Genomic DNA, 12,808 nt, shown 5'->3' on the forward strand with positions numbered 1-12,808 from the left:
CTTCCCAACCAGCCCGCCCGATCGATTTTGTAAGGCTAATTAAAACGGGTGAATCTGGTCCGAAGTTGTCGGAACGAATCGTTTGCTTTATCGAAGCTTTATTAGGGGGTCTTGGTTGGCCATTTTCAACCATTACAGCAGGTGTCGACCAGCTTTGCGATACAGATGGACACAAAAAAGAACGCAGGTAGCGGAAATGCAAAAGAGAAGAGAAAAGATTCCCGACCCAGAGCATCTTATTGACTCAACCACAAATCTGTTGAATGAAGGTAGCTTGCTTACTCTCAGCCGCTAGTTAGAAGGAAATCCGTTGACTTCGTTTATGCCCTTATGCAGTAAAGAAAGCACAAGTGAGGCGGGCTTCTATTCGAAGTAAGGTAAGAGGATTCGATCTTGCACCATCTTCAACTCTTCTCGGGATCCGGTATTTTTCGAGAAAAGGTCCGATCCATTAATATCATGATTGGGTCGCCCAGGCCAGATTGTCAGTGAAATATCATGATCGGGTCGACCAGGCCAGATCGTCAGTGAATAGAAAATCGAAAACGTACATAGCAGTTCCAGCTGAAATACTTGGAATAATTCTACCACTTCTACTAGGAGTAGCCTTTTTAGTGCTAGCTGAACGTAAAGTAATGGCTTTTGTGCAACGTCGAAAGGGTCCTGATGTAGTGGGATCGTTCGGATTGTTACAACCTCTAGCAGATGGTTTGAAATTGATGATAAAAGAACCTCTTTCACCAAGTAGTGCAAATTTCTCCCTTTTTAGAATGGCTCCAGTGGCTACATTTATGTTAAGTCTGGTCGCTCGGCCGTTGTACCTTTTGATTATGGGATGGTATTGTCAGATCCGAACATAGGGCTACTTTATTTGTTTGCCATATTTTCGCTAGGTGTTTATGGAATTATTATCGTGGGTTGGTCTAGTAATTAGGGGGTGGCCGTTCGGTCGCCTATGATACTAGGACTAATAGGTCAAAAATGGGTTTGTGCCGCAGGTGTTGAACGATCTACTCTACACAGGTGTGGGCTTACAGGGCTAGGGCTCATAAACCCTTTCTTTCATTCATCAATAGGGTCCTGGTCGGTCACTTTTCCGGGCCGGGATCGATAAGTGGAAGTCATAAAAAAGAGTTCTCTTCGTACCTCAGATCAAGAGGAAAAGATTCACTGTCTTTTCACCCTTCTTCTTTGTCAACGCTACTAAGGACCTAAAGGAAAAGGCGCTACTTAGCCCTACATTAGATTAATAGAAGTCAGCGGCAGAGTTAGCCTACTATACCCTACTAATTGTATTGTTATTGTATAGTATAGAGCGAGTTAGCGAAGACGCTTAGGCTAATAGATAAGAGAGCGTCGGTGCGTAGCCTTCATTCTACTACGCTACGCAAAGGTTACAAAGTCACTTAGCTGTTAGGAGAGTCAAGGGGGAACGCCATACCTACATAGAAGAACCGCTGTTCGTTGACTTTCTAAGGTCTAACCTTTCGCTCCCCTACTGAAAAGGAGCAAAGCTGCTTCCTACCACTGATAGACTACTTCAGATTCAATTCAAAAGGTCCTACTTAGTTTCGTCGTAAGCCTTTGTCATTGTCAGTTAACTAAGTAGGGCCTGAGGCCCCCTGCGAATCCGTCAATCTCAGGAGCATGCCACAACAAAAGGATGGTCCCCTATGCATTTCATTCTTTCCGGAAGGGAACAAAAAAGAAGTACCCTCATCATGGTGAACCTCTCCTTGTGATCGGGATGAGGTAGATGCCTCCCAGCCGGGGGGCGGATCGAATCAGAGTTTCCTTAGGTAGCCACCGACCTACAGTTATCCTTAAACTTCCGTGCTTGGTGGAGAAGAAGCGAACAAAGGTACGCTCGCTTCCTGTCTTGTTCTCTGCTGCGAACTGGGATCGCTCGCCAGCTAGGTCAGATTGGAGCAACCTTTTATGAGAACATATGACCCTTATTCGGGGACAAGGGGCAGAAGGACCTCTCGATCTACTTACAGCTACCCAGGAAGAAAAACGTCGTCTAGGCGTTCCCTCTCCCATCTACCCTACGCCTAGGACGTTGTTTGTGTTGGATTGGTATGGCAACCCTAGAGGGGGGGGGGTGAATAGGGTTTTAACGATAAAAGTGTTTAAACGTGATTAATTTTTCTAATGATGAAACTTTTTACAAATAAGTAGAAGATGATAATTACTATAACAAAGTAATTCAAGTCAAAACAATAATCAAGTAGAACATGCAATAAATCACAATAATAATTTTGAAATTAAATAGAAAAGAGTTAGAGAAAATGACACCGTAGTTTTATAGTGGTTCAGTCAAACTCGACCTACTCCACTCCCCAAGCGCCTCTTGGGAATTTGAATAAAGAACTTTCTCGACTCTTTCCACGGATCTGAGCCAAACCGCTACACCGCTCTTTTTACGAGTTCAAGAGCAAACTCAATCCTTTCCACGGCGCAGGATCAAACCGATACAAGTATTTGAGTTTGATAATAACACACCACAACTCTCTCAAAGAGTAGATTTACAATTTGGGATACTCACAACTATTTCCTCACAATACAATAATAATCCCTCTCAAAAATAAGATGAAAAGAAATAAACTTGTAAGCTTGGAGTGAGCAACAAACAATGGAGACTTTGAACAAATGAGGATTGGAGAATGTATGTAAGTTGTGTATTTTAAAATGGGGGAAAGATGAGTTTATACAGAGGAGAAAAGTGGCAAAATATAGGATTGAATATTGACCATTGGATTGTGTTAGGAATAATGGAAGGTGGAGATTAAAAGTAAATAAATAAGAAAATTTTCTAAATTCATTTATTTCAAAATTTTAATATAATAGTAATATAATATAATAATAATAAAAAGTTATGTGAGTAACGGTCAAATGAAATTAAAAATTTATTATAAATATAATAATATAATAATAATAAAAACTATGTGAGTAACTACCAAAATTTTAAAATATAATAATATAATAATATAATATAGTAATAATAAAAATCGATGTGAGTAACGGTTAGGTTCAAATTTATATTTTGTAAAAATAACTTTATTTAAAAATATAATAATAAGAAAAACTCCACCATTTGTTACTCTCCCAAAATCATAAATGTCATACTTTGATATATTTTGATTTGTCCATCAGTTTGATTTTGCTGCCACATCATCACGTCGGGTATGTTGTCTCGACTGTAATTTCTTCGTTTTAGCTCTGATTTGAGTAATTGAAAAGTCGTTGAAATTGTTATTCCCGACCTTATACTGTGGACAGTTCAAAATACTGAAAATGGTTAATAATTAAAAAGTAGGTTTGTTATCATCAAAACATCAATTAATTGATTGAAATTAATTAAAGTGAGATGAAGGGCCAAAAAGCCAACAGTTTGGGCCAAGAGCCATAGTTAGTTGCTGTTTCCATTTGCTTGTTTTCTTGTTGTTGATACCGGCCAAGACCCAGCAAGATGATGTCCGCTGGTTGGTAGTGAGAGGACTCTTAGTACCTACATACCCAAAAGTGTTAGGATCGATATCAGTCGTTAGCTCTTATACCAGTTGTTAGGATCGCACAACAACGCACACGCTCGATCTAGATGAACACAAAGAATGAGGTAGAGAAAGTTGCAAGGAGAACTCTAGCTAAAAGAATTTTGTATTGATGACTTCAGGTATGTACAACAAGAGAGAGTACAGAGAATAGAAAAGTACATTTTCAAAGCTCTACCGGACCAGATATATATGGTATAGTTTACTATATATAGCTTTACCAGATTTAGCCATCTACTATATATAGCTATTTACCATATATAGCTTTATCAGATATAGCTTTACCATATATAGCTTTACTATATATAGCTTTACTAAATATAGCTTTACCGAATATAACCGTTGACCAAGCTATAAATAAGTATCAGGCTCTATAGCCTAACAAAAAGAAAGGGGGGCGCTGATTACATTTTTCTTCCTGATTTTCTTGCTCTCCCTTAGCAGCGGGGAAGGAGTCCATCTATCTGCCTAGCTTTGGTAGATTTCCTCCAACGCAATCCAAAGAAATGAAAGGAATCCCTTGGTGGATAAGTCCGACGACTCAGCTGCAGTGCAGAATTAATAGAGTTTCTCGTCCGGTGGATCTGATCTATAGGGGGCAATACATACCAAAAGGTTCGAAGAAGGAACGCGCAGAAGAGTATATAACCAACCCACCCTTATAACCTATTCACATTAGTTAGTGAAGCGGCTGGATGCATAAGGGAAGTGCACGTTTGTGAGACCTTAGTCGAGATGCATAGGGAAGTCAACCTACGAGCACGGAAGAGTGTGGTACCGCAGCCCCTCTCTAAGTAAAGGTCAAGTCTCTCTTGAAGAGAGAATGTAAGGAAATTGAAAGAAGCGCAGAAAAGGGTCAAACGCGGTTGCTAGCATCGAAGAGAGCCGTCATAGACGAGAAAGTGGGAGTTCAGACTTGGCGAACGAGCTCTTGCCGCGGGAGAGGAAAGCGGTACAGGCAAAATAACCATTCCGGTAGTTGATAGTGGAGCAAAGGCTGGATAAAAGATAGATAGGCATGCCTTAACATACAAAAGGATGTAGAAAGAGCGGGGTCGATCCCACATCTCATAGAGAGGAGGAATGGAATACCAGGAATGATAAGGGATAACTAAACAGCTCATAGGAATAGAGTAATTAATTACACATTACTCCCGTTTTTTCATAGCTTGATTTAAGAGAAAATGGGGAGTCAGGCTGAAATGGCTATATGGCTTCAAAATGCTTTCTTTTTTCAAGGTATGTTGATTGAACTCATAGGTGCTGGGTGAGGGCTTAAAGACCCTAATTTACATAGCCTTCTGGGACACTGATTTTGACTCGGGGCGGGCTGATTTTCCTATCAAAAAAGAAATAGGGGATCCGGGCCTTTTTTGGGGGATAGATAAAGGGCATAACATTGGGGTCAGTCACATTGTTTCATGTCCCAGGCTTGATTTAGGGAAAGAACTTTTTCTTTGCTGGTCTGGGAAACCCATTCAAGCAGAGAGATGGAGATGGCTCCGCTGCGATAGAGGATGAAGGGGAATCCGTAGGCAACTGGTCGTTACTAGAAGATGAGAAAGATGCTGGCTTAATTGATTATAGATTATTAGAAGAGCGAGGTGCAAGTGCTGGCTGCTCAATAGAGGGCTGCGACCCTTTGGACTCTGACTCCATGCACGGGAGGCGCAGGAAAACCCACTGGTGAAGAAGATCCAGAAGATGCTGATCCAATAGGCATAAAATCAGGGGGAATAGCAGAACTCGTGCTCATGGAAGGTAAGAAAGAGGGACGGCGAGAACGAGAAGAAGGATCAAAACAAAGCCTTTCTGAGCCCAAGCATGCCCCTTTAAGAAACAGAAGTTTGCTGCACGAGGTGCATCTGACGTACCTGGGCAGGTATATGAGTATAGCATCAAAAATCAGTATAAGACTTTCATAATCAGGTGGCGATCCAAACAGACACAAATCTCGAGTAATATTGCCAAGCACAGAGGAAGGCGGTTGATGAGAAAGCATAATCAGGTGGAAAAGGATGGAAAAGAAAAGGCCCACAACTAACATAGGGCCACTTACCTTACTAGATAGGGGGGGACACGGCTGTCAAAGATCAGAGCAAGAGACGTATCCATGATATGTGTCTATGCTTCCTTTCCTTTCTGGAACCCCATTTTATAGGTATATGGGCAGGAGAACTAATAATCAATTCCATGAGTGGCTGGAAACTGAGAGAAAGCTGATGAGACTCCCCCATCTTAGTCCAAAACTGGAATCCGATGACAAAAGAATCCATTTGCAACCTTAGCTTTAACAAAAAAAGCCGAAAAGCACTGACCCCTATCTAGTAATAGTAAGGTTTGTGCTTAATTCATTCTTTTTTTATAACGAAATACATCCATCATCCATAAACGAGCTTCAAACTAACAACCCCTATGAATTAGTTCTAAGAAAGGAAAGGAATGCGATAACCAGAGAGAGAAGGCACGGGGGGGCCCATACATCAGAATGCAAAAGGGTAGAGGGAATTGAAACAAGAAGAAGATTGGAATTCGTAGGTCTTGCACGTGGTTGGCCAGCTGGCTGCTAAACCAAGAAGAGAATGAAGAACTAGCAAATGCAGGAGGAAGCAATTTCAAGCGTGATAGTTTCTTCAATGTAGTCGAAGACCTAACAACCAACAATCAGACCTATAGTTGCCCTTAGTTGCCAAAGATCAGGAAGCTCCTTGTTATTCAGAAGCCACAAAGAAAGAAGAGGAGAATGATGCATGCAGGTATAAAGCATATATATATGGGTTGGGCACCCTAGAGCTATGACATTATGCGTGTGTAGATCCTTACACAAAGGAAGTCGGAGTCAAGATGGGATAGCTTTGGCGATCATCACAAAGTTGTCCAACCGATCCTATTTTTTGAGAGACTGACTGACGGAACCAACATAGCATCATTGAGATGAAGAACATTGCCAGAACGAAATGATAAAGAAAGAGATCTACCAATGTCTGAAATAGAGAGTGGGGTCACCGGTGAAGACGACACTTTTGCCTTGGTACGGCGAGGATGAGACAAATGCTGCCAGATTGCTCATCATATGATGGGTAGCCCCAATGTAAATGTTAATCAAAACCCATTGAGAAGCTTGAAAGATGAATGCATAATACCAGTTCTTTGATGCGAAGCAAAATGAGAGTTGTAACGCTGTGGACATACGAGAGCCATGTCTCCAGAGAGAATCCTAAGTATACATACCCAACCAAGTCAATTATAGATGAGAACCCAAGAAACTCTCATAGGATTGCTTCTGTTGTTGATAAGAAGACCGGTGCTTTAGGTTATGAAACTAATGCCACTTAACTGATTTGATGATTATTTGGAATATACTTCCCTCCCATAGATCTCTTGGGAAATTGATGTCGCCATAGATCTTTGAACCGTTTCTGGGCACTGCACTTGAACCACTAATGCACGAACTGGTATTGTTGTTAGTCACACAGTTACAGTTCCTGTGAGAGTAGCGTGGCAGGGAGCATACTTGATAGGAGATAGACACAGGCGGTAGAGAAAGAAAGAAAGAAAGAGGAGGCAAGCCCCTAATTCTAAATAGAGTAGAGTGTGAGGGGGACAGAGCTTTCATTTCCAAGTACAATCCTCCGCCTCAAGGCCTTCTGTTTTTCCAGGAATCCTAGGAGCGCTACTTTCAATCAACCTCAAAGCCTTGCAAGGGATGTGAAGCCCTTCTCAATGTCTTCCACTCACCCAGCCAGGAGGGGGAATCCGTTGATTTCATCCATTCCTGATGATGTGCCGCTGGCCTACCTATTTATTCTCCTAATGCAACCCGGTGACACAATCGCACTTTCGAAGGCAGCGGACTAGCGATTGTGCGGCACTCACTTTCCAGCGACAAGTGAGTTAAGCCAATTTGTTCTTGCGTCGCCTACGGCCAAGCGACGTACGGTCGAGCCTCTAGCCTCGGTTTTTAAAAGAAGGTTTTAGAAAACGAGGAGAGAGAGATTTTGGAAAGAGAGATTTTTAGAAAGAGACGTTATATAAGCAAGCAAAAGAAAGATAACAACGGCTTAGCATATATAACCTTGGGTAGGGAGAAGTTGACGACTAGTCATATCCCTCTATAGTACATTCTGGGCCATTTTAGTTCTGGCAGGCCTAGACATGATTTTCTTGAGGTGTCATACGCTCTAGAATTACAAAAGAAAAAACACTAGAATGAAAAGACATGACAAGGGTTTGGCTTGTCATGGGCATGCGGCCATGGGCAACAAACCCTGGACAGGCATGACCGTGACATCCTCCCCCACCTAATTGGTTGACGTCCCTGTCAACCGACTACTTTCATACCTTGCGATGTGGGTGGCGGCGGAGTTCAGATCTTCGGCGCGTTCCCAGCTTGTTTCCTCTGTAGGGAGATTCTTCCATTTGACAAGGAATTCACGAATCGTCCGTACAGGTCTTCCTATCTTCCTAACCCTGTCGGCTAGGATCTCTTCCACTTCCTTTGTTTCTTTTTGTTTCAGATCGATGTTCGGTCTTGTGGTTGCATTTTGATGGTCGTCGTCTGGATCAGGGTGATAGGGCTTCAAGTTGCTCACATGAATGACGGGGTGGATTTTCATCCATGCGGGTAGTGCAACTCGGTAGGAGGTAGCCCCAATCTTTTTAAGGACTTCAACCGGGCCTTCTTATTTACGAACTAGTCTCTGGTCTTTTCGGCTACGAAATCTGATCTGTTCTGGTCTCAGCTTGATAAGGACTTGATCTCCTGCACGGAAATGAAGGGGGCGACGCTTCTTGTCCGCCCACTTCTTCATATGCTTGGAAGCCTTCTCTAAATATGCCCGGGCTATATCTGTCGTCTGCTTCCATTCTTTTGTAAAGTTGTGAGCTTGAGGGTTTTTTCCTGCATAAGGATGATCAATAATGTGGGGTAAGGCCGGTTGTCGTCCACTTACAATTTCGAAGGGACTCTTCCCTGTAGACGAGCTTGTTTGACAATTGAAGCAGAATTGGGCGACATCTAACAATTGTATCCAGTTCTTTTGGCGAGCGTCGACGAAGTGGCGTAAATATTCTTCGAACAAGCAGTTGAACCATTCTGTCTGTCCATCGGTTTGAGGGTGATAACTCGAGGAGATGTTTAAGGTTGTTCCCAAGAAAGCGAATAACTCAGTCCAGAATGTCCCAATGAATCTGCCATCCCTATCACTGATGATGCTCGACGGAATGACCCATAACTTTATAACGTGTTTGAAAAACAGTTGGGCTGTGAGTTCCGCTGAGCATAATTTGGGAGGTGGGATGAACGTCACATATTTTGAGAACCGGTCCACAATAACCAAGATGGCGTCATATTCCCCGACTTTTGGGAGGTGTGTTATGAAGTCCAGAGATACACTTTCCCAGGGTCTTGTTGGTACAGGTAGAGGTTCCAAGAGTCCAGAGACTTTGGCTTTCTCGACCTTATCCTGTTGGCAGATGAGGCACGTCTTGGTGTATTGCATGATGTCGTCTCGCATGTTTGGCCAGAAGTACCCCTTCTTTATTAGGGCGTATGTTCTTTGCCACCCCGGGTGTCCGGCCCATAAGGTATCATGACATTCCTGAATAAGCTTCTTCCTCAGTTCCCCCGTTCTTGGGACGTACAATCTGTTTCCTTTGGTTATCAGGAGGTCCCCCTCAACCCAAAACTGCCGTGTCTTTCCAGCCTTATCTAGTTCAACAACAGCTTTGGCCGATGGGTCTTTGTGTAAATGTTCCTTGATGATGTCGCGCATCGATCCATCGATCTTACTTGAATGAATATGGGCTAACATGCACAGGGCCGCATGTTCGCCCTTCCGACTCAGCACGTCGGCTGCTTGATTACTCTTTCCCGCTTTGTGTTCGAACTTGAAGTCGAATTAAGCCAACGACTCCTGCCACCGGGCTTGTTTTGCTGTTAATTTTGGTTGATCAAAGAAGTGGCAAGTGGCGCTGTTATCCGTCTTCACCACGAATTGCGATCCTAGGAGATACTGTCTCCAGACTCGAAGGCAATGGACTACAGCCAGCATTTCCTTCTCGGAGACAGTGTATCTTCGTTCGGCATCGTTGAGCTTTCGACTTTCGTAAGCGATGGGGTGGCCTTCTTGAATAAGGACCCCACCGAGAGGAAAGTCGGAAGCATCAGTTTCTACTTCAAATGGCTTTGTGACGTCAACCAACCCGAGGACAGGACCCCTCGTCATGGTTGTTTTCAGATTTTCAAAGGCCATTTGACAATCATTCGACCACGACCAAGGGTGGTCTTTCTTCAACAACTCTGTCAATGGGGCGGCTCGTCGTGAAAACCCTTCGACGAACCGCCTATAGTAGTTGGCTAGTCCTAAGAAGGACCTCAACTCAGATACGGAAGTAGGAACCTTCCATTCTTGGATAGCTTTTATCTTGTCGCTATCCATACTGATTTGTCCACATCTGACGACATGTCCAAGGAAGTTGATGCATGTTTGTGCGAATGCACATTTCTCCTTCTTCACATACAGCTGGTTCTGCCGGAGCTTGTCAAACACTAACTTCAAGTGCACTTTGTGTTCCTCGAGGGTTGTGCTGTAAACAACAATGTCGTCGAGGTATACTATGACGAACTGATCCAGGTATTCGTAGAAAACCTGGTTCATCAACGTGCAGAACGTAGCTGGGGCGTTTGTCAAGCCAAAGGGCATTACTAGGAATTCGAAGGCCCCATATCTTGTTACGCACGTCGTCTTGGGTTCGTCCCCTTCGGCAATACGTACTTGATAATATCCTGATCGTAAGTCCAACTTCGTGAAGTACTTGGCCCCGTGAAGTTGGTCGAACAAATCGGATATTATCGGTAGAGGATATTTGTTGCGTACTGTCACCTTGTTTAAGGCTCTATAGTCTATGCACAGACGCAACGTCCCATCCTTCTTCTTCTGGAATAGTACGGGGGCTCCATAAGGGGCCTTTGCCGGGAGAATGAATCCCGCCTTCAGCAACTCGTCTAGTTGTTTCCTCAATTCGGCTAGCTCGGGCGGAGCCATCCGGTATGCGTTCTTTGCTAGCGGCTTAACCCCGGGGAGGAGTTCGATTTCGTGGTCAATGCCTCGACGAGGTGGTAGTGTTTGTGGTAGACTCTCTGGCATGATGTCGGTATAGCTGTCTAGTACTTCCTTGATTTCCTCTGGGACAGTCTCTTCGGTGGTTGCCTCTTCTATCAGTGGTATGGCCATGAATGTAGGTTCCTCTCGTGCGAGTCCCCTTTTTAGCTGCATGGCCGAGATCATTCGAAGATTACCTGGTTGCTTGATGCTTGCAGGTATTACTGTGGGGTTACGGTCGGTGATCACCAAGCATTTTGCCAATGGCATTGGGATGACCTTGTGTTCTAGGAGGAACTCCATCCCAAGTACCACGTCGAAGTCGTCCATGCGAACCACGACAAGGTCTAGTTCTCCAGTCCAATCCCCTATTTTGAAGGGGACTCCTTTGGAAACTCCCACAATAGGCAAGGCCTCGGAGTTGACAGCTTTCATTTTGCCCGGGTCCTTTCCTATGGTGAGTCCCAATCTTCTGGCTTCTTGATCAGCAATGAAGTTGTGGGTTGCTCCAGAGTCTATCAGAGTGCTCTTGCTCAGTCGAGAGTTTATTGTGGCATCTACAAACATGAGCCCTTTCTCTATTATCTCCCTCGGTTCGACTTTCCGTTGGAGGGCTGACAAGAATTTGAGTGCGCCCATTCGGGGGTTGTCGTGATCTTCCTTCTTGTCTAGCAAAGTCTCGACCCTTGCTTCATTGCTCTCTTGAATGGACACTTGGAGTGCAGTGAGAGAGGCCCAATGAGGACAGTAGGATACCTTGTGGGGCCCTTTGCACAGTATGCATTGCAAAGGCGTCGTCGGGTGGTTCTTTTGGTGGTAAGGCCCTCGAGATGTCCCCGCTTGATTGTTCTGAGGAGGTCTATCCGTCCATCCATTCGATCGGTTGGGGCTTCCATTTCGATGGCCTGGTGGTCTGTATGGTTTGCCCCCGTTGTTTGGGGCTGGTGTCGCTCTTCTTTGGGATCCTGCTTCGTTCCCACAGTCCACGAGTCTCTCGGCGCAGGCCATTGCGGCAGCTAGGGTTTGGACCCTATTCTCATGTATCTTTGTTTTGGCCCACGGCTGTAGGCCATTTATAAAGAAGAACACCTTGTCCTTCTCTGCTGTGCCCCTGATATCCAGCATCAGGGTTGAGAATTGTCTGACGTAGTCCCGTATGTTTCCAGTGTGTTTCAGGGCTACTATTTTCTCCATTGCTATGTGTCCCGCATTTTCGGGGAGGAATTGTTCCCTCAATTCTCTCTTGAGATCCTCCCATGAGTCGATGGTGCACAATCCATCCTCGATGTCTTGCACCTTCGTACGCCACCACAGTTTGGCATCGTCTACGAGATACATAGCGGCTACAGTCACCTTCTTGTCGTCGGTACAAGCCGTTGTGGCTTTGAAGTACTGTTCGACGTCAAAGATGAAGTTCTCCAACTCTTTGGCGTCCCGATTCCCTTTGAAGGCTCTAGGGTCTGGGAACCTTAGTTTGTTGGATCCTGCATTAGTTTGTCCAGCCGTGACACCTTCCACGGCTTTCATGGTAACTTCAATTCGAGTGCTCATGGCGGCCATCCTTTCTTGGAGGTCGTCGACTGTTGTTCTGAATTCATCAGCCAATCCATTGAACAAACTCATCATTGTGTTTTGTAGTACGTCGAACTCTTCGCCACGTCCCTCTTTGTGTGCGACAGAGCTATCCGGACTATCAGACGGTTTTGGGCTGCTCGTAGGAGCAACTCTTTCTTTGAGCGAGGTCACTCGAAACAACAGTTCTGCGATTGGCAACCCGTCCAGGCGGTTGCCCATTGCATCGACTTGGACGACTTTCTCACTCAGTTTGGTCACCCGCGTTTCCAGGAAACGGAGGGTGTCAGGGACTTCTTTGAGGAACAGCATTTCCTCCTCTATTAGCGTAAGCCGGTCGGCTTGTGCTTTGGGTGTCGACTTTGTCGTCGACATGATCTCAGTCTGTATGACGTTACGGAGCTAACAAAGCTCTGATACCACTTGACACAATCGCACTTTCGAAGGCAGCGGACTAGCGATTGTGCGGCACTCACTTTCCAGCGACAAGTGAGTTAAGCCAATTTGTTCTTGCGTCGCCTACGGCCAAGCGACGTACGGTCGAGCCTCTAGCCTCGGTTTTTAAAAGAAGGTTTTAGA

General features: G+C 44.6%; 1 protein-coding gene and 1 pseudogene across 1 annotated transcript; both read right to left on the bottom strand.

Annotated features, from left to right (window-relative positions):
* Positions 1-1,719: 1,719 nt before the first annotated feature.
* On the bottom strand, positions 1,720-5,669 carry LOC147792963 (uncharacterized; annotated as a pseudogene).
* A 3,785-nt stretch (positions 5,670-9,454) lies between these two features.
* On the bottom strand, positions 9,455-12,604 carry LOC147792964 (uncharacterized). Its single transcript, XM_087123142.1, has one exon. The coding sequence runs from the start codon at positions 12,602-12,604 to the stop codon at positions 9,455-9,457; it is 3,150 nt and encodes a 1,049-aa protein (XP_086979268.1).
* Between the last annotated feature and the right edge of the window lie 204 nt (positions 12,605-12,808).

Source organism: Cucurbita pepo, chromosome 4 (assembly GCF_057944985.1).
Source record: "Cucurbita pepo subsp. pepo isolate OVF chromosome 4, ASM5794498v1, whole genome shotgun sequence".
NCBI classification, from domain to species: Eukaryota; Viridiplantae; Streptophyta; class Magnoliopsida; order Cucurbitales; family Cucurbitaceae; genus Cucurbita; species Cucurbita pepo.

Bases quoted from the DNA above. Each gene is read 5' to 3' on its own strand.
- LOC147792964 (XM_087123142.1), bottom strand. From the start codon at position 12,604: ATGTCGACGACAAAGTCGACACCCAAAGCACAAGCCGACCGGCTTACG.